At 48.4% G+C, this 19807-nt stretch overlaps 2 protein-coding genes and 1 long non-coding RNA gene across 5 annotated transcripts in view; 1 reads left to right on the top strand and 2 right to left on the bottom strand.

The window, feature by feature from the left end:
• LOC132373019 (uncharacterized) overlaps positions 1-2754 on the bottom strand; it is a 48026-nt gene extending 45272 nt beyond the window's left edge. For all 3 annotated transcript variants that reach the window (XR_009505327.1, XR_009505326.1, XR_009505325.1), the window contains exons 1-2: positions 2167-2754; positions 1169-1376 (exon numbers count right to left, since the gene is read on the bottom strand). This is a non-coding gene — a long non-coding RNA (uncharacterized LOC132373019). The remainder of the gene's footprint in view (positions 1-1168; positions 1377-2166) is intronic.
• Positions 913-16287, top strand: GSG1 (germ cell associated 1). The gene is given in 10 exon segments (XM_059935345.1): positions 913-960; positions 10790-11108; positions 11973-12041; positions 12328-12375; positions 13194-13346; positions 14000-14111; positions 15940-15982; positions 15984-16107; positions 16110-16202; positions 16205-16287. Coding segments are annotated over 10 exon segments (1092 nt in total).
• A 750-nt stretch (positions 16288-17037) lies between these two features.
• The window catches only part of FAM234B (family with sequence similarity 234 member B), a 36131-nt gene continuing 33361 nt past the window's right edge, over positions 17038-19807 (bottom strand). Inside the window, exon 13 of the mRNA XM_059935344.1 lies at positions 17038-19678. Within this exon, the coding sequence (XP_059791327.1) occupies positions 19673-19678 (6 nt within the window). The 3' untranslated portion in view covers positions 17038-19672. The remainder of the gene's footprint in view (positions 19679-19807) is intronic.

The raw sequence follows: 19807 nt of genomic DNA, 5'->3' as shown, positions 1-19807 counted from the left end.
TAGCCCAGTTTAGCCACATGCAGCTACGCAGTCCTCAAAGCCCTCGGCGGAGTGCAACTGAGGCACTGGATTTCTAATTTTATTTCATTTTAATTGAAATTTCAAAAATGGAAGCAGGATTGCCCTGGCAGTCCAGTGGTTAAGGCTCCGAGCTTCCAGTGCAGGGGGGCATGGGTTCAATCCTTGGTCAGGGAACTAAATCTTGCACGCCGCAAGATGCGGCCAAAAATAGTAAATAAATAAATAAATAAAAATGGAAACAGTGTAAATTATTTTTCCATTGAACCCAACTTTATCGTTTGGGGGAGGACTGCATTTGACTTTGACGACAGCACTGCATAAGATATCACTGTTGTATTTCAGGGTGTGTGTCCATTTTCCTTTTTTTAATGTGGCTACTAGAAAATTTTAAATTACGTCATATCTCATTTCTCTTTGTCAGCACTGGTCTAGGGTCTTACAACCCCATGTGGTCTGGTCACTTTCACGTGGGAGCCATCCCCAACCTTCAGAATCTGATCGTTTACTAAGATGCCCAGGTTATTCTTATGCATAGTAATCAAGGCACTGATCCAGATGACAGAGAAGACACCCAGGCCTCCGATAGGTACCCCCGGAGTGGCCCCAGTCCTTCTGAGAGTCGGGGGATGAGGCAGAGGGCGCAGCAGGGAGACCCCTGCTGCCACTGTGATGTCACAGAGGCAGCCTCCTGTGTCAGCCAGCCCCACCTACATAGGTGTCCTGGCTGCAGGATATCCTCTTCATCATCTCCAGCCCACCTCACACCACCTGACCCCTCTGCTGGCAAGAGGGGCCTTGATTCATCTTCAACTCCATCCTCATCCCATGCAACCGATTAAGACAGAGGAGAAGAAACACTGAAACCCCTTGGCCTCAGAACTTCAAAAGTGAATGAGCAATTCCTCTCAGCTGACTCAAAATGTTTCTCTCACCCAGAAGGTAGGTACCTTGAATTCTGAAATCTCAGGACTATCTCATGTATAGTACGCTTAATGTTGGATTGGTAATAGGTGTTATACAAATTCATCAATTTATTTCACATGCTCAAGGTAAGGAGCTTGAGAACACATGGTAGGATGATCCGAAATGCAGTAAAAATTTGTTACTCAAGCCCAGTTTTTATGGATAAACCTGGTGATGTCCCTACCTTGGCCTCTTGTTTTTTCATCATCTTCCATTAAAACTTCCATTTCTTCCTCCTTTGACTCTTATCATACTTTTCCTCTCTGTTCCCAGGGCAGCTTAGCGTCTTCTAGCTCTTCTTTTTTCCTCTCCATCTGTATGATTCCTGTTACAAAATCTGGTCCCCGGTAGAAGGCCCAACGACCATGGCAGCGATAAAGATGTGTATCACTCTAGTGAACAGAAAGAGATGGTGAGGCAGCCCCATGGCCCCACTCAAAGCCAGCTCTGATGGGAAATCTGCTGGAACTAAGGAGGACAGCATGACCTTAGGTTCTTTCTGGTCTCAAAGAATCTGCAGAGATGCTTCCAGACCCAGAAAGACACTCACAGCCAGCAAAGATGTCTTGGCTTGTTTAGGGTAGAACCCACATCTGGAAGGGACTTGCCTCCCATTTTGAGAAAGTTGGGAACTACCAAACTGCAGCTCTCAGGGTTACTAACAAAGGCAATGTTCATTCTCCCATATCTTGCCTTTCTCAGGAAAGAAAAATGAAGCTTACAATTAGCCAGAGAAATAAAACACACAGAGCAATGTGGTGTGCTGTTCATGGGCTGGAATTTAGGGATCTCAGAAGAAAGGATAGGACGGGTTCTAGGAAAGAGACCCTTCTGGGGCCGCAGAGAAGAGCTCATGGTGGGCTCAGCCCGCTTGCCTGGTTCAGAAGCTACCTAAGTGAATAGATCACAAATAAGAGAACCCTCAGAAGTGGACAGGCATAGGACAGGAAAGCCAGCCACAGTGAAAAAACATTTTGTTGGTCTATGAGGAGAGATACAGAGGAAATATGGGAGAGTCTGTTTATCGGTATAAATCCGTGAAGTTTAAAGTACGCAGTCCATCGCCTCATTCTGTGTGCGTTCTCCTAACTGGGCCTCAATCTGGGCGATGGTTAAGGTGACTGGGCCTCCCCTTTGCTGCGGGGCGGACAAGCCATGAATCAGAACGTTTCCAATATTTACCAGCGCTGTGGCCTTGAGCGAGTCAGCCTCTCCTTCGGGCTGGTTGTGAGGATTAAATGTCTGTGGAGGGACTGGTAAGCCGTCCAGGACACGGAAGGGGTCCTTCCTCTTCCTTTCCACGTTCACTCCACCGCTTTTGATCTTCACAGCAGAACCGTGAAGGTCAAACTCTTTCTAATTCGCCTCTGAGAAAACAGTCGCTCGGGGAGATTAGGGAACTTGGCCAAAATCTTTAGTCCCGTCCTGGGGTCGTGGGTAGAGCAGTGACTAGAACTCAGATCTGCTGAGGGTTCGTGGCCCCGAAGTTTAGCCTCTTGGACCCACGAAATGAGGCAAAGGCACGGCCTTCCGGCAGAACTGGAGCCGGGAGAGTAAGTTCAGGGGAAGGGCAGGGGGCGGGGAAAGCCTTGACTGGATTCCACGGCACCCGGCTCCTCCCGACCCTCGGCCCACCAGCCTGTGCTCGGAATTCAGGGGATGGGCAGGGTCTCCGCACTCCCTCCGCCCGCCCCGCCTGGGAGGGGCCCCGGGCCGCCGCTCCGGTCCCCGCAGGAAGGTGGAGGGCCCGAAGGGCCCTGGCGGGGAGCCCCACCCGCTCGGGACCTTCTGGCGCTCGGCCGCTGGGCGGAGCCTAGCCAAACAATTCAAAGCACGCGCCCGCGCGTCGCCATGGCAACGCGCGCCCGCTGCTAGGCGACCGGGAGGCGTAGTAAACCTTGGGCTGGGGTGTTACTCCGGGAGGGAGGGGGCTGCGGGGTGGCGGCGGGCACTCGCCTATGCTCGGGCCTCGCGGCTGCCGGGGGCAGGAGGAGAGGACAGGAGAGGAAGGGACGAGGGGGGCGCACGCGGGATGGAAACGGGGCAGCCCAGTGCTGCCCGCCCGGGGCCGCGCCCTAAGCACCCCTCGAGAGGCTTCTCGCGTTAGAACCCCGCCCCACCCATCGGTCCCCGAGACCCACCCCCCCCACCACCACCCTCACCCCTTCCCCAAGCAGGCCACGAGGGCTCTGTCACCCCAGCGTGAGCGATTGCCCCACAGGATGTGCGGATGGGCTGCCCCTCTGATTCACTCCAGCTGCTTGCGGCATGGAAGAAAGGCGGCTTCCTCTCCTGGGAATGACTGCATTAGCAAAAGCCCTCAAACAATTCCATTAAAAAGCGGAAAGGGAAAAGGCACAGAGGGGAGAGGCCCCCAGATGCTTTTCTTTGGGCCTTCCCACTGCACATAAGTAGGTGTTCCCAAAACTCCGGGACCCATGTTAGGAAGACAGGAGTCGTTTTTTATTCTGTGAGCCCCTAGGGTCATGTGGACATAAAGCATGGTTACATGAGAATTAACCTGACGCTAGGAAATCCCAGAGCTCAGTGTCCTAGAGTGGTGTTAGTATTTTGGATACTCGGCATGGGCATTTTAGCGGCATTAGTCTTCCCTTTAGGGCTGGGAGGCAGATATCAAAAATGTCCTGTGTGAACCTTCTTTATCTTCGTTCATAAATGAGTCACATGTCAGGCATTGAAGTAAAAATTGTAATTTAGAGCTTCGAAAGCTCGAACGGTTCCAAGATATGTCAGCCGAAAGGGCTCCAGTCAGTGGGGAATCAACGAGCTTGGGAAAGGACATAACATTTCCAATCTGTCACTGGCTTGTGAGCAATCTGATTGTACCCTGGTGTCTGTGAACTGAAGATAATACTGGTTCATGAGATCATTGCTGTTTTCTGGGCTTGGCTGGTCAAACAGCAGGAATGTTTCCACAGGTGGGAGGAAATGTATTGGCAGAGGGTCTGTTTGATGAAACTCTGGGTGCATCTGTGTAGAAAGGCATAGGGTGTTTCTGTGGACCTGTGGACCCTCTTTTTAGCTTCTCACTGCTCTTCTGTACGTGAAGCAGGAGGATTCGTGTTTCCTCTACAATAGAAGGCTGTTTGAACACCTTTCTTCATTATCTTATCTTCACCCATAGTCTTCCTAATTGTATTCTAATTGTATTCATGAGCCTGGTTTCCATTTCACACTTAATTCATTCATTCCATTCATTTGTGGCTGTTAGGGCTAGGCTCTGAGGATCAACAATGCATAAAGCATAGTTGCTACTGTATCTAGAAACTTAGTCAAGTGGGCAGAACAGCCAAGTAAACCACATGATGAGTTACATGAGAGAGGCACACAGTAGAACACGCTGGAACAGAGAACAGGGCAGTGTAGATCAGAGCCAGTGACAACCAAAACATTTACTCTTCATTCCAGCCTTTTGTCTACTGAGTAACAGAAAGGAGTTAGTTAACAGGGCCTGGGTCAGAAATCTGACTCCTGGGAGAAGGACAGAGATACTACTATCTGTCCCAAACAAACCTCTCTTGGGACAAAATGCCAGAATGGATATATGAAAAAAAAAAAAAAATGGGGATCCTGTAGCCCCAGGCTTGGACCTGAGGGAAGTGGTGTGCTATACAATCTTCCACTGCTCAACATCTCAGCATTCTTACCCATTGTTTTAATCACTTCTAACCTTCAGCGTAGTCACAAAGCAAATTGAATTCCTGTTTACAAAGTAAGTGTGGGTGTCCCAAGACCAGTTTCTCTTCTTTCATACCTAGTAAATGTGGTTTTGCACAGTGCAGGGCATGGCGACTTAAGACCTTAGCAAGACTAGGTTAGTCCCAGCCCTTGGCTTTGTGATGTCATAAATGTTCAGTCGCACATACATCCCTGTGAGGTCAATCCTGAGATGGTAAAAGTCCAACACACAAAACTTCAATATTGTTTTGAGATGTGGAATCTTCTCATCTGTCTTGAATCATGAGCTTCTGAGCCTAACCAAATTATATTTATGTGGCATTGACTAGTGATTACTTTTTCTGTCCTAAGAGAAGAAAAAAAAAAGATTAACATGCCCAAATTACAATGAAAGGAAGTGAGTGGGATGCTGGGCTCTGATTTTTGTGGCCAGGCAGAGAAACTCATGTTTTGTCAAAAAGAGGAAATTAGACATTGTGGCCCAGGGTCCTTGGGGAGGGAAGGGGAGTGGTCTCAACATTGGTCACAGCTAGGAGCCAGCCAGCCAGCCAAGCACACACACTAAATGCACAGCCTCCTAAGGGGTAGATTCAGGCTTTGGGAAGGGCTAAAATAATATAATTTGAGAGGCCCTCTTTAAGAAAAATAATACAAAATGACAAGTACAAATTAGGTAACAGCATCTTGGAAGGGGCCTGAGTAAGTGGGGGACCACAAAGCTGAGGTTTCATCAGCTACACTCTCGAAATCCACCTCTAGACCTCCTCATGTGACCCACCTGAGACTCTGCCACTCCCATCCCCTTTTCCCTGGAGAAGGCACACTTCGGGCTATTAAGACACAGGGGGCACGGTTTATGAGCAGAGGCAATAAAAACCCAAAGACAGAGTACTGTGCCAAACGGTGACTCAAGCGGGATATGAGAAGTGTCTCCAAGTATTTGAAGGGTGGAAGCAGAGAGAAAGGAAAAGAATTGCTCACTGTTCTGGGGTGGAAAGGGAATGAGGATACGATTAAGTAGGGAAAAATGTGCGCAAAACTCATCAGGAAACATTGGCTAACAGTATTTTCTGTTACTGCGGAGTTGTATTTCCCATGGGAAGTATATGAGGACCTATTGAGTTACTGAAAACTAAAACTGGCCACACAAAAAAATGTGCCACAGCAAACAGTCTTACAAGATGTCCTCAGGGGAGCAGCTGGATGGCCTCAGAGTTCTTTCTGAGCCCTGAATTCCAGAAGGCTGACGCACGGCTTCTATAGATTCGTGTGTGGGGAGGAGGCCAAGGGAAGAAGAAAAAGCAAGAGTGCCAGCCTGCCCAGCGGGCAGCCACCTCCACCCACCTTTGCCAACTGGTGGGGGAAGCTTGTGTCCGAAGAGGGAAAATATGGGGAGATAGTGCCCCCCAGCGTTGAGATGAAAACTGCAGCCTAGAGACCAACAGCCAATTCAGGGGTAAAAAGTGACCACAAGCATCCCTGCTCCCTCCTCCCAAAAGAGAGGGAGTTCTGTCACCGTGAAGAAAGGGCCATTTGGGTGGTACAGACATCACGCCTGGACAGAAGGACATGTGTAAAACGTGCTGTTAAGAGTAGAGAACATATCCGGTGACAGACTCATTTGGCTGGAGTGTGGGCCAATTCAAATGCTCCGAGGGAAGCCTGCCTTTGATTCCCTAAACCAACTGCACAAACATAGGATGGGAAGACCATGACTTGGTTGGTGGCAAATCTGGACAAGGTGGCAGAAGGGCAGGGCAGGGTAGAGAGGCTTTCATTAAATGTCAGCCCAAAGTGAATCAAAGAGGTGTGATTTTATGGTACATTAATCCCCTGGCTATATAGTTTTCAGTCTGTTCAGGTTTTACTTGTTTTTTGGTCAGAGTGGCGACTCCCAAGGTCCTCACATGCAGAACCAGAAACCAGAATTCCATCCCTGGTTGGGTACCAAAATCTTTCTAAAATTACAGATTCCTGGGCCTCACCCCAGAACCACAATGGCAGCTCAGGATGGAGCCCAGGAATCTGCATATCTTCCAAAGTTGCAAAGATTGTTCTGATGCTCAGTCAGAATTGAGACCTACTGCTCTTGAACAAGCAGCAGCCTTTGAGGACTTTACAGTCAAGGCAAACAATTAGAATGGAATATAGAAAGCGTCATGGGAGGGGTACAGTGTGACAAGGACAAAGCAAAGGGAACTGTTCTTAGGAAGCAACTTTTTTTTTTTTAAGTATTTATTTATTTATTTATGGCTGTGTTGGGTCTTCGCCCCTGTGCGAGGGCTTTCTCTAGTTGTGGCGAGCGGGGGCCACTCTTCATCGCGGTGCGCGGGCCTCTCACTATCGCGGCCTCTCTTGTTGCGGAGCACACGCTCCAGACGCGCAGGCTCAGTAGTTGTGGCTCACGGGCCCAGCTGCTCCGCGGCATGTGGGATCTTCCCAGACCAGGGCTCGAACCCGTGTCCCCTGCATTGGCAGGCAGATTCTCAACCACTGCGCCACCAGGGGAGCCCCAGGAAGCAACATTTTTAAAGAATGAGTGACTTTTATTAATCTTGATGAGAAGCAGATCACCAGGTAAAAGAGAAGACATTCCAGGAAGAAAGAGTATCTGTCAAGGGGAGGAGGATGAACTCACAGCAGTCTCCCCGCCTTCTCATCCCACTTGGTACAATTTTTGAGTACAGAAAGCACAATTTGTACTTCTAGGGGACTGACGGCAAGAAGAGATGCCATCAAACCCTTATTGATTTGCCAGATTCGTTTTTTTTGTTTGTTTTAGAAATGATTTTTTAAAAAATAAAAAATTTTATCCCTTTGCCCAAAGATTGGGAGAGAAATGGTAGATAGCTATAGCATTACTGACCCTGGGATTTATTTCTCTCCAACCCTCCTCCAACTGCATCCTCACCCCCAACCCTATCTAACACTCTGACGGTCTCAGGATGTTGTAATAATCCTTACTAATATCACTAACTGGACGGTGGAGACCACCCACGACACCAAGAAGCCTTTTCATACCCATGGCTCCATGAGGCCCTGACACTGCAGGCCACAGAGTTTATTAAAGGGATGGAAAACCCAACACAAGGGAATGTAGTATTTTGTAGTAATGGTGACTCTGGAATATTTTGTCTGCCATAAAATCAAGACCAGTCCATTCACACTAGTTACCTAGGGAATGGCAGTGAGATGGAAACTCAGTGATCATGTACTCTTTAAAGAAATTTCCCTCTGCACATGCAGAGGTCCAGGTTCTTGCTTCTTATGCTGAATCCCAGATCCCCACTGGCAAGCTCTCCTGTGTAATCTCCCAGAACAGCTGGGTCATGATTGCACTGTCAATTATTAAATGCCCAAGTTCCCTGCAAGGCAGCATTTAATCATGAGGTACTCCAAAAAAATATGAGATAGAGGGGAGGGGTGGGAAGGGGAGGGAGGAGGGTGGAAAGGGAGTTTTCCTTCTTTCAACACTAAACCAAAGGGATTTGGAGCACAGATGGCATCTGCAGTCCTTCTGGACAAGCCACAAGATGCTGACCATGGCCAAGGTAACCAGCTTCCCTCTCTTATTACTCAGAACATAGATTCCATAGCTGTTTTGCACCTGATTTTTTTAAGAGATGTGCCAGTCTCATCAATTTGCTCTCCTTACTAGCCTATGTTAAATCTGAGGGTTTTCTGTTAACCTACGTCAATGGAAGAATTACTGACATTTTCACATCTATGTACTTCCTAGTGATCTGAGCAGGGAAGCCACACTCTGTCCCTTTTCTAGAGAGTAAATAGTCCCCTTGGCTTGGGGCTTATCAGTACACGCAAAGACAGAACTTGTCTTCTGGCTGCTACTTCTCCATGATCCCCTTAAGGAAACCGTTGCCAAATTAGATTGTTCTTCCAATTCAAAAAGTATCTGGATCCTAGTGAGAAAAGGCATATTTTGGAGGGAGGAATAAAATATGTGATGCAGGGCATGGCACTGCGGGTGTTGAAGATAATTCTTGAAAATACTGTTGAATGGATTCTCATTCGATGATAAAGATAATTCTTAAATGAGGCTCCTTGAGTCTGTCCTTGCTGGACACTCCTGGAAACAACCTCTCTGGGCTTCATTCTAAGCTCTTTTTCATTCTCTGTTTCTCAATTCCTTAATTTGGTTGTCACCTTAGTGCTGCTACAAAGTGGTTGCACTGTGGTTCATTATTCTTATTTTGGAATAGCCTGAAGAATAACTTACAAATATATATGATTTGAAATGGATTGAGGGTAGAATTAAAATCTGATGTGATGTGATTGAAAATAAAGTTGTCGAAAATGTAGAATTGCATAAATCCTTAGTTCTACTTTTATACAGGATGATTGATGAAGATGTTTTACCTTGAAGTCTATTTTCCTAGTCAAGCAGTGGATATAAAAGTAGAAAGGATAACTAACTCATAGTAACAGAACAATGACAAAAGCCAATAGGATTTTCATAACTAAAAACAAGAATAAAACATTCTTTTGCAGGAAGAAGGGGGCCTCATAATGACTCCCGTATCTGGCAATATAAGATCATCCCCCTTCCGGATGCCATGGCTTTTGAGTCCTCAGCAGGGTCATCCAGAAAATTCTTGGTGGAGTTAATTTGTTGAGTGCTTAAAAAAAATCATATTAGCAAATTGCTTTTCAGAAGCTGTTTCATCATACGTTTTGCTTACTGGCTTTTTATATACATGTGAATCTGATATATTTCTTATTGCCATAAAAAAAAAAAACCTGCACTTTGTCTGTGGTATGCACTGACATAACAGTTTGAAGAACAAACTGTTATGTTTCTAAGAGAAAGTTCCCTGTTTAATGTAGAAAATGTTAAGCTGGAGGTGATGAGAGGAGATGGGCCTGTCTCATTTAGCTATGGTTTTATTTACATCTCTTAAGCTAAGCAGATTTGGGTCTGATTAATTCTGATATGAGTGATTGCCTAGAAGGCTCAAGATGGTTTACTTTAAGAAGTGTCTGTCAGCAACTAAGTATGGGCTTCTTCTCCATTCGGTATGTATTAATATAACAGTACAAACTGCTTCGTAATGCAAAGGTCTCAAAATCTGAAACCTGTCAGATTTCTTTATTTTTCTAAATCAGCTTAAATCTGGCTCCAAGCCACCACTCCCCAACACTGAAATATCTAATAGTGGACTTTTTCAGCCCGCCCTTCTCTTCTCTTAGGCTAAAAACGACGAGGTCAGGGGCTCCAGCCAGAGCTACCCGGGCCACATTCATTCTGCAGCCACACACTGGGTTACCCCCGGAAGTCAGGCACTGCGGCTGCATCAGGCTGTGGGCCCGGCCCTGCGCGTTCCTTGTCCACCCACCAAGGGCACCGTCCCGTGTCTCCAAGGTCACAGCACTCGGCGTCCAGCCTCCATGGGTACCATGCAGCCAGCTGGCGTTTGAGATTCTGTCATCTCAGGGGCAGTGGATGGAAGCTGGACCCATATCGCCACCCCTCTGAGAACCCACAGCTTCCTCTCCTCTCCAAAGTTCGCAGCATCCCCCCATCCCAGTTGGCCCACTGCCCTCTTATCTTCAAGGGCCCAGTGCCTCTATCTGCTCCCCCAGGGATGATCCACTTTAACATTCGTTGATAGGATATATGCCCCTTTACTCCTCTCAGAGGAATCTAACGCAGGGAGGAAGACATCCAAAACTTACGTTGTCACAATAACAAATACCTCCACAAGTCAGTGCTGCTACCTTTCAATGAAGACAAAGGCAAAAATTACCAGCAGGAGCATTTGGAGAGCTCCCAATTCTTTTTCTCAACCAGATAGATACTAGCTCAGTGGCTTAATCTCATTATTATCTGATGCTTATTCAGATTATCCCCAATAAGCGTTTTAATATAATAAGGTCCGGCTTAAATGAACATCATCACTACGGTGCCTACTCTGGGCCACTCCTGGAGCCCGAGCTGCCTCACGGCTACTTGGAGAAAACTCCCAGTGGCTCGTTGTGCCCATCTTGTTGGAGGAAAGTGGCTCGAGCTTAGGGAGCCGCAGGGGAGGGCACTGATCTCCGAGGAGGCTCTGAAATCGGGCTCCGCTCTTGTGTTTGTCTGTTACAGATGGAGCTCCCGAAGGCCGTTTCTGACCAATGGACATGCCTATCTGCCTTCCTCAACATGCTGTCACTCAGCCTCTCCACAGCACCCCTGCTCAGCAGCTACTGGTCTGTGGGCATACAGAAGGTGCCCCAGCCCCTGTGCGGGAAAGGTCTGCCAGCCAAGCGCGTTGATGTGCCGGTGCCCTTGCATGGGAGCAGCGCCGACGCATCATCCCAGCAGGTGGCGCAATACAGCTGGGAGACTGGGGATGACCGCTTCACCTTCCGTGCCTTCCGGAGTGGCGTGTGGCTCTCCTGTGAGGAAATCGTGGGAGACCCAGGTGGCCCCTCACCCCACCCACCTGATAGCTTTTCCCCACCAGGGATCTCATGCAGGCAAAGAATCAGTGGGATTCTTTGTACGGCCCTCACTCGCCCCCGCCGGGCCTCACCTCCGCCTCGGGGTCTCCCCACTCTGCACTGTGTCCCTTCCCCATCAGACTTCCCCAAAGTCCATCCATCTGGCGTTTCACCTCCAGTCTCGCTGGTTTCAAATAGCATTACCCTTAAAGGGTTTCATGCAGACTTTTTTTTTTTTTTTAATTGGGGTAGAGCTGTTTTTACAATGCTGTGTTAGTTTCTACCGTACAGCAAAGTGAAGTAGAGTTCCCTGTGCTCATGCAGACCTTTAACATTATGAGAATTTCCATCCCAGCGAGCTAGAGTTGCCTGGACCAAACGAGGAGACTATCATAGAAAAAGCCCGGGCTGTGACCTTATAGGGAGAACTTCATTCCTACAGGCCTTGATTTTCTCATTTGTGAGATGCAGGGATCAGAGTAGATCGCCTTTAAATAAGACCCCAAAAGGGTGTTCTCATTCTAAGTGTTACTGTTACAATTGAAAAGGTAGGGGAACTGAAGCCCAGAGGGGATAACTAGACTGTGGAAGGTGGACCCAGACGGACCCTCCCAGGTCTCACGCCGCTGGGTCTCACACTCGCAAAGCAGGCACTGTGCCAGCCCGTTAGGTAAGGGTCGTCCTCGGGTGGGGAGCAGTGGGGTTGAGGACACCCCCAATGTCAAATGTGTACAATTTGCAATCTGCTGCTTCCCCCGATTTAGGCTAAGGGGAAAAGGAGATGGGACAGGATTATAATTCGTGTGTATTTACATTTACACTTGAGTTATTATTCTGCCACTTAGCACTGCTCCAACTCCAGTCCCGGAAACAATTTAGAGCCCTGCAGGCCAGTGGTACAGCAGGAGAAAAAGGTGCTGGTGAACCAATGCTGGGAACATTCCCCAGGGTGACTCAGGGAAGTGTACTCTTCATTATCAGGACTTGAGAGAGAAATTCATCTTGGATGACTCTGGCCTATTTTGTTCATCCATCCATACATCCTTCCCTGCTTCCAAAGAGACATTCATTGCCTGCCTACCACCTGCTGGGCAGGCCTGTGTAGGACCAAATGGAGCAGTACCTGGGATGGGACTGGGGAAAAGTCTGCATCCCTCGTCCAGGGCAGCACCTCATCGCCTTGTACCTTGTCTGTTTCAGGGGAGAGGTGCCGAAGTTTCCTTGAACTCACACCACCAACCGAGAGAGGTGAGAAAGGACTACTGGAATTTGCCACGTTGCAAGGCCCATGTCACCCCACTCTCCGATTTGGAGGGAAGCGGTTGATGGAGAAGGCTTTCGTCCCCCAGCTTCCCTTGGGGCTTGGGGCAAGTATGTGGCTTTGATAACAGATTTAGTTGCCATTGAGTTGGGCCTCTGAGTATCTAAACTGTACTGTGATCTCTTGCTTTTCTCTTCTTCTGAGCCCTATAGGGTGACACAAACTCCTGCTAGGCTGACTCTCATTCCTATGCAGGAATGCAAAATAGGAACAGCAGGGACAAATAAAGTCCACAAATAGAAATCTGCCAACAGCTCTAACCTACTCCAGTTGCCAAGTAACCACGTAGAAAGCTTGGGTTTTTCCTTTTTCTTTTTTTTCCCCGATAATTTTATTGTAACATAGAAAGAAGGGAGTCAAAGAGGGCAAGGCGGGGGTGGGGGTGGGGGGGAGGAAGAAGAGAAACAAAATGGATTGGTCCAAAATTAAACTTTAAAACAAAGGAGAAACAAAAATGATAACTAGCAAAGTCATATCCCTGCAAGATTTGGTGAAACTTGGATGATTTCTTCTCAAACCTCCCTCAGAGTATTTACAGTCAATCAAGTGTACTTGGTTATGTATTGGGTACTGAGCAGAGTGAGAACAAAGAGCCCCAGGTTAAGGGCTGTCCCAGCTGCTTTCAGCTCTGTCTCCTCCTCTGGTGCTACGAGGCTCTCCACTTCTCATGGGCAGCATTTGTTTACCGCCGGCTCAGTTAGTTAACTGTCAGGGTGAGGGTTCTTCTTCCTCTGGTTTCTGACAGAGATCCTATGCTTATCACTGGGAGTCCAATTCGTCTACCTCGGACTTGAACTCATCAGCTTCCTCCTGCTACTGATGGACTTGCTATTCACGGGGAACCCCGGCTGTGGCCTCAAGCTCAGCACCTTCACCGCTATCCTCTCCGTCTTGTCAGGTGAGCATCTCCAGAGCTGGAGAGGAGGGTGGGTGTCCTCTGCTGCCTTTGAAGCACTAGCCGGAAGGCTGGAGTCTCTGTCCCAAGGGAAGAAGGAGCCCCAAGGCAGTCTCAAGAATGCAGCCAGGAGATAACAGCACAGGCGTCTTTAATTTTAAATTGAAATAACATGTGAAATGTTGTATTAGATCATCATGTCCTTTGCTAAATGATTTCTCTCTAGGTTCTTTTTATTTTTCATTTTCATTTAAGTTTTCTCATTATGTACAATACAGTCTGGTTTACTTTTGAGTCATGACATACACACAGCTTTTCCACGCTCTGTTGGATCAAGTGAGAGATGCGTGTAGACGAAGGACAGGGATACAGGTGGGAAAGAAGTAAAGAGAGCAGCAGCCTGTGTGCAGCATTGACTCAGAAATGTTCCCACAGCTTGAAACTAAACACCTGGGGAAGCGACTGCAAATATGCCTTCAAGGAGAAGTCCCCATTGCAGAGTAGTCTCCCTGGAATGTGGTAGCATCGGGGTAATGGAACGCCTCGACACAGGTTGTACCTGCTGCCAGATGAGGACGTTGCTCCCGAATCGTGTTCCCTGTACATGGCAATGCCAGCCTGCCTCTAAGGGAGCTGCCTTCCTGCTTCCTCTGTAGGGCTTCTGGGGATGGCGGGCCGTGTGATGTATTCACAAGTCTTCCAAGCAACGGCCAACTTGGGTCCAGTAGACTGGAGGCCCCATGCTTGGAATCATGGCTGGGCCTTTTAGTAGGTGCTCCTCCACCTTTCTTCTCTTCCCTGGTCCACCTCAACTAGAGGCTTGCTCTGTGTCCTCCTGCCTTCTCTTCCTCCCTCATCCCAGATGTGCATGAGTCACCCAGAGGGCTGGACCAGCATCCCATACCCATTCCCTCCCCACCTTCTGAGGAGGTACAGAGTGGATTCCTCGGGCTTATTTTTTCTGCTGATAAAGCTGTAACAGGTGCTTCTTCACCTGATACGTATGACGCCCTTGGGAAGTGAGACTAATTTTGCATGGCTTACAGAAATGATGCTCTCTGTTTTATATACTTTATGATTCAAGGTATCGGGAGACACAGAAATGAAGAATCAGCCTTGCAATCTGGATTGGAGTCCATTCCTGTGAATGGCTCACTCTTCTCCTGTGACGAAGAGTGACTTCATCCTGTTTCCATTCTTATTCCATCAAACTGTGATAGAAATGAAACTTCCCCTACCGGTCTCTCTCTAACCCTTAAAGAACTGAGGGCTCAGTTAGTTTAGATTTCTCTTAAGAGGGAAGCACCAACCATGATGAAACACACACATTCAAGGGAAACACCCCCGTTTGTTTGGGTTCCTCACCTTCTCCCTTGAGGATCACTCTCCATTCACTGCACAGGTGCTGACTTGGACCTACATGAACCACCTGGGCCGAGTGCTAAGCACCTAACAGCGCTGGAAAGACAGTCCGTGCCAAAGAGGCATATGGAAGCCTATATATGTCCGTCACAGGATCTCATCCCCTTTTCTCACGGTGTAATATGTGCTATTGGATTCAGGGGCCTTTGATCTCTCCATCAGCCACCCGATCAGTTTAGCTCATTTTCCAGACTCATCGTTTCTCACCTTTTATCCATTTTCAAGCCATTCTGGGCATTTCAACTGCAGAGCTCAGACTTCAAAACTCCCATCACTTGGCCTCGTGAAATACCACACCCCCGACCTACACCACTCCTGGTGTCCTGGGCTTCCCATGATCATGGAAGACTTAGGGGTTTGACTTCCCCAGTTTTTAGGAATGTGTTTGATACAGTTCCCTGGTGTCTTTTCCTCTTTGTTGAATCCATCCAGCTTCTCTTCATCTCCAGCATCTCTTCCATCCTTTACAAACTCCCGTAAGCCAAGAACCACACTGTTTCCATAGTAGGCAAATTCCACTAGAGCAACCTATAATAATACCTCTAGACGTGTAGTCAGTGTTTCCTGAATGCCTCTCAGAGGCTCAACTTTGTGGACCCTAAGACAGCTAGGTGCAAAACCAAGGAAGATGGAAGAGGTATCTGGCAGGAAGTATGTGTGTCAGGGAAAGGAGGGATGTAGTGCCTCGGGCTGTGTCCACTGTGTCCAGCTGAGCTACAGGTCTATGGAATCTTGGAGATTATACAAGGGTAACTGTAGCTTGGGAAACAACCGTCCAAAAAATTGTGTGGCAGGGTGGGGGGTGAGTGTGTGTGTGTGTGTGTGTGTGTGTATACACACACACGTAAAATAAGCCACCAGGTATGAAAGAACACAGCACTTACGCTAATCAGTGCAGTGAAAATGAATCCGTTAAACTCCTAGCCTGACTTTAACACTATACGAGTCATTGTCTTTTACTAGGAAACATTCAGAACCTACCCTGAGACCAAATTCAGTCTTCTTGCCCACAGCTCTTTACCTGCAACATGGTGGAAGGCAACACCATGAGATCCTTAAATCCCTAAGGCGGCATTGGCCTAGCTGACTAGTAGGAAGGGACCCCGGTATTTTTCTTTCAAACCCGTAAGGAAGTCAGTCTTACATTCCAGTTTTTTCGTACATTTGTCCCTAGCACGGCCTGGGTTTCCTTTACCTGCTGCATGGCATCAGCTGTCAACCACCTTCAACACATACAGCCGGCTGGCGCTGGAGTTCAAGTGCAAGCACAGTAAGAGCTTCAGAGGAGCCCCGCCGAGCTGCCTACTGCATCACCACCTATGTTTCCTTCAGGAGCTGGCGTGCACAGCCCACCCGAGGGGCCTTTGACCAGCTACCCCCAGTACCACCATCAGCCCGTCCGCTCTGTCTCCGGAGGAGTGGACTTCTACTCAGAGCTACACACAAGGAATTTCAACACGGGACCAGCTGGGAGCCGCAGGAAGAGGCGGCCGGGTCATCTGCAGAGGAAGAACAGTGTTAGGGGTTAGTGGGTTTGGAGAGCAGGCTGAGCCCTAGATGTTGCTTTGTTATCAACACGTGCTTAAGCCTAAGTCTGTTTCTTGAGCATGATTTTCAGAGGTTAAGAACAAGGCCATTTAAAGTCCAAGTCCAGGGGGCGTGTGCCCGGGTGCCCGGTGCCCTCGCTCCCTTTTCTGTCACAGCTTGGTCTCACTCCCGCCTCCCACTCCCCGCCCCCCGTGTCACTCATTCAGAAGTCCCTGGTCGCCTTTTCTGATTGTTGGTTATATGCCAGGTTCTGGGAGATACAAAGAGGAGTAAAATATAGTTCCTGCCCTTTAGAGGCCGACCAACTTGGTCATCTGTCCTGGATTTGGACGAATGGAGGTGGGTAGTTGGTGGTGGCTCCGCTTTCCGTGGTGCACTTGACTTTTCCTGGAAGCCACACGCTGGAAGCCTCTCCTAGGAGCTCTGACCTGTAGAACGGGCGTCCTCCGCGCTGCCTACCACGGTGTCCTGCATCCCCGCGACAGGGAACATATCACATCACGTTAATTACACATTATCCTCAGAGCCATCAGGAGACTAGGGCACACGAGAAGGCTCCTGCAGCCTGCGGGGACAGGCCACCCCTAGAACGGCCCACTGAGGCCACGCAGACAGGATGGCAGCTCCCCAGCGACCAGTGCATCTATCCACTCGCCCTTTCTCTTTTCCGTCAGGGAACACCCACCATCCTCGACGGCTGAGAAGAATGAGAACAGCACACACGTACGCTCCTATACACAGTGTTTATTTGTTCGGTAACGATTCACATTTTAAACAGCGCTTCCTGACATCGTACCAGCTGGCTCTTCTTTAACACAGGCAATAAGGGCGGCCATTCACATTCGAGGGCGGGGGGGCAACCACACTAGATGGGGCAGCAGAGTCCCTCTGGGGGTGGGGAGGATGTCGTCTAGGGTAGAGGGCTTGTACGGGAAGGAAAGAGGAGAGAGTGGGAGAAGGAACACCCTGGCATTCACTGGAGTCAATACTCTTTCTAAGTAGTGCGTGATTGGCTCCGCTGGCAACCCCGAAAGAGAGGAGCGCCTCCTATCTTTGACGTCTGGCTGGGGGGTTGCCTGCGAGGAGAAGGAAGTTTAGGGACACATCTGACAAGAGACCAGCACCCACACCGATCAGGTGAAGCTTCCTCGATCTTCGGCCACCACTTACTCCCCCTATACTGGCTGCAGGAGGAAGAAGAAACCTAGAGCTTGCGTCCTGTGTTCAGCAAGAGAGATTCAAACCGGTCAGAGACCAAACAATCTATGTGAAGCTAGTCTGCAAACACACCACAAAGAATTTAGGGACGCTGTTTTCCTAGCTGCTGCTTAGGTATTTCTGGGACTCACCCAGCATAAATATAGTCTCCTGCCCCAAACAGTCCTCCCAAACCAGATCCTCTGTAAACAACTTGGCATTTGACTCCTGCCTAAAGTGGCTGGCAGCTCTGAAAGCCTCCATGTGGTAGAGAACGAGGTGGCCCAGCCCAGGCCGCCACTCAGGCTTCAGGTATTCGGTTGACTATGAATCAGTCCTTAGAATTCTCTATTAGACTGAACTAGATCCTACGCCCTTCTACCCAGGCAGATTCAAACCCTAGAAGTGAATCTGGAATCAATCCCATACTCTTGGGCGTCTCCTAATTGTTCTCCCAAGTTCACAATAAGCTGGACCCACACGTGCCTTCCAAAGTGTTGAAAGCAAATTTGCTTTCAGGGACTTCAGGCGGCGGGGCGGGGGGCGGGAAGGGGGCAGAAACCTGGCGAGGCCAGTCTCCAGGCCAGGCAACATGCCTGCTTACAGCTCTGGCTACCAACCTTCCTTTACATCACAATGCCTACCAATGGGCAATTCAGACATACCCTTTTAAATCTGGCATCCCGATTTTCTGGAATCTCTTTAGTAACACAATCTAAAAAGACACGGGCTCAAGTAAAGAGAGAACCTGAGTGCACTCAGGGATGACCTATCAAAATTATTCGAGAAGAACAGCGATTCTCTGTTATATAAACAATGACCTAGAAGTTTAGGGGAGAACCTGATAAAGTAACATATTCATACAGAAGAAGGAAGAAATAAGCTCTGGAGATAATTCTAAAGAACTTCTCCATTTATAAAAGCTATAGTATTTACATAGACATTTTCTCAAAATAGAAACAATGACCTAGAAGTTTAGGGGAGAACCTGATAAAGTAACATATCCATACAGAAGAAGGAAGAAGCAAGCTCTGGAGGTAATCGCAAAGAACTACTCCATTCATAAAAGCTATAGTATTTACACAGACATATTCTCAAAATACTCTGCTTCAAAGGCTCTACAAGGAAGGGAGGGTACAGGGCAGAATGGTTGCATGCTGGACTCAAGGAGCCAAAGTCCAGAAACAGCTTTGCTCTCATGCAAGCAAAGCAAAAATATCCCTGAATAAAAGAGAGCAAAATGAGAGGCAGAAAGGAGGACGCCCACTAGGAAAAGGTGCTGAGAAAGCAGGGTGGAGATAAAGGGGATGAGGCCGCCAGCCTCAGGCATTCCTGACTTGAGTTTTCCTCTAAGCTGTGGACGGTGCACACCTAAGCACGTCTGAAGTGACCACGGTAGGAACAGTCATGACTGGAGGAACCACCCGAACCATGTCATAACCTATGGACCTTGTCAGAGGTGGGGCGTTTAAACTTCTCCTGCTCCCCTTCTGATAGGAACAGGGTTATTGTTATGGTCACTGAATACAGAGCAAAGGAACATGTGAGGAGAGAGGAGACAGGAGCCACAAAACAAGGAAGAGAAGAGGATTCTGGGTGGCCCGCACCACCCCCGTGTCAGTCTTTCTTGCTACCGCAGCCAAGGTACAGGTAGGGGGAGACGGAGGGGAGAAATGCTGAGGGGCCCTCCGAGTCAGAGGTAGGCTATCTGGGAGTCTCAAGAGGCCCAAACCAACCAGATGTGTTTCGGACGGATGAGAACCTGGGTCCCTGGAGCTTAGGACATACTTATCTAGAGAAGGTTTCATCACCACACCAAGAGATACACAATCAGGGCGTAACACACAACAAAATGTTGCAGGGAAGGACTTCACTGGAATTTCCCAGCAAGGGTTCATAAATTAGACACACAAAAAATAACACAAGATTCACATTTCCAAACTATCCACACAGAACACCTAGGAGGGGTTAATTAGGGGGTTGGAAGGGCAGCACCCCAGCCAAACGGATCGTGCTGTTATCCAAGGCCTCCAAGTGCCTTCCAAAGTGTTTGGCAACCTTCACGCAGAGGTGGTGGAGTGGGTGACAGAAGTCGTCCTCTCCAGCTGGAGAGAGACGGTACCATTCAGTTCACTTCTTCTGAAACTGAAGAGTCCAGCAGCCTAGATCTAGGGAGAAAAGTGCAAGTATCAATGACTTTAATTTTTTTCACGGTAGAGACATGGAGGGACCCTAAATGTCAGAATATCCCTCTATTTTCCTGTGCTTTTGTCTAGCCCCAGTGGTTTGTAAGTGTC

This window comes from Balaenoptera ricei, chromosome 10 (assembly GCF_028023285.1).
Source record: "Balaenoptera ricei isolate mBalRic1 chromosome 10, mBalRic1.hap2, whole genome shotgun sequence".
Lineage (NCBI taxonomy): Eukaryota > Metazoa > Chordata > Mammalia > Artiodactyla > Balaenopteridae > Balaenoptera > Balaenoptera ricei.
The sequence above is the reverse complement of the archived record's forward strand: the minus strand, read 5'-3'. Positions and strand labels throughout refer to the sequence as shown.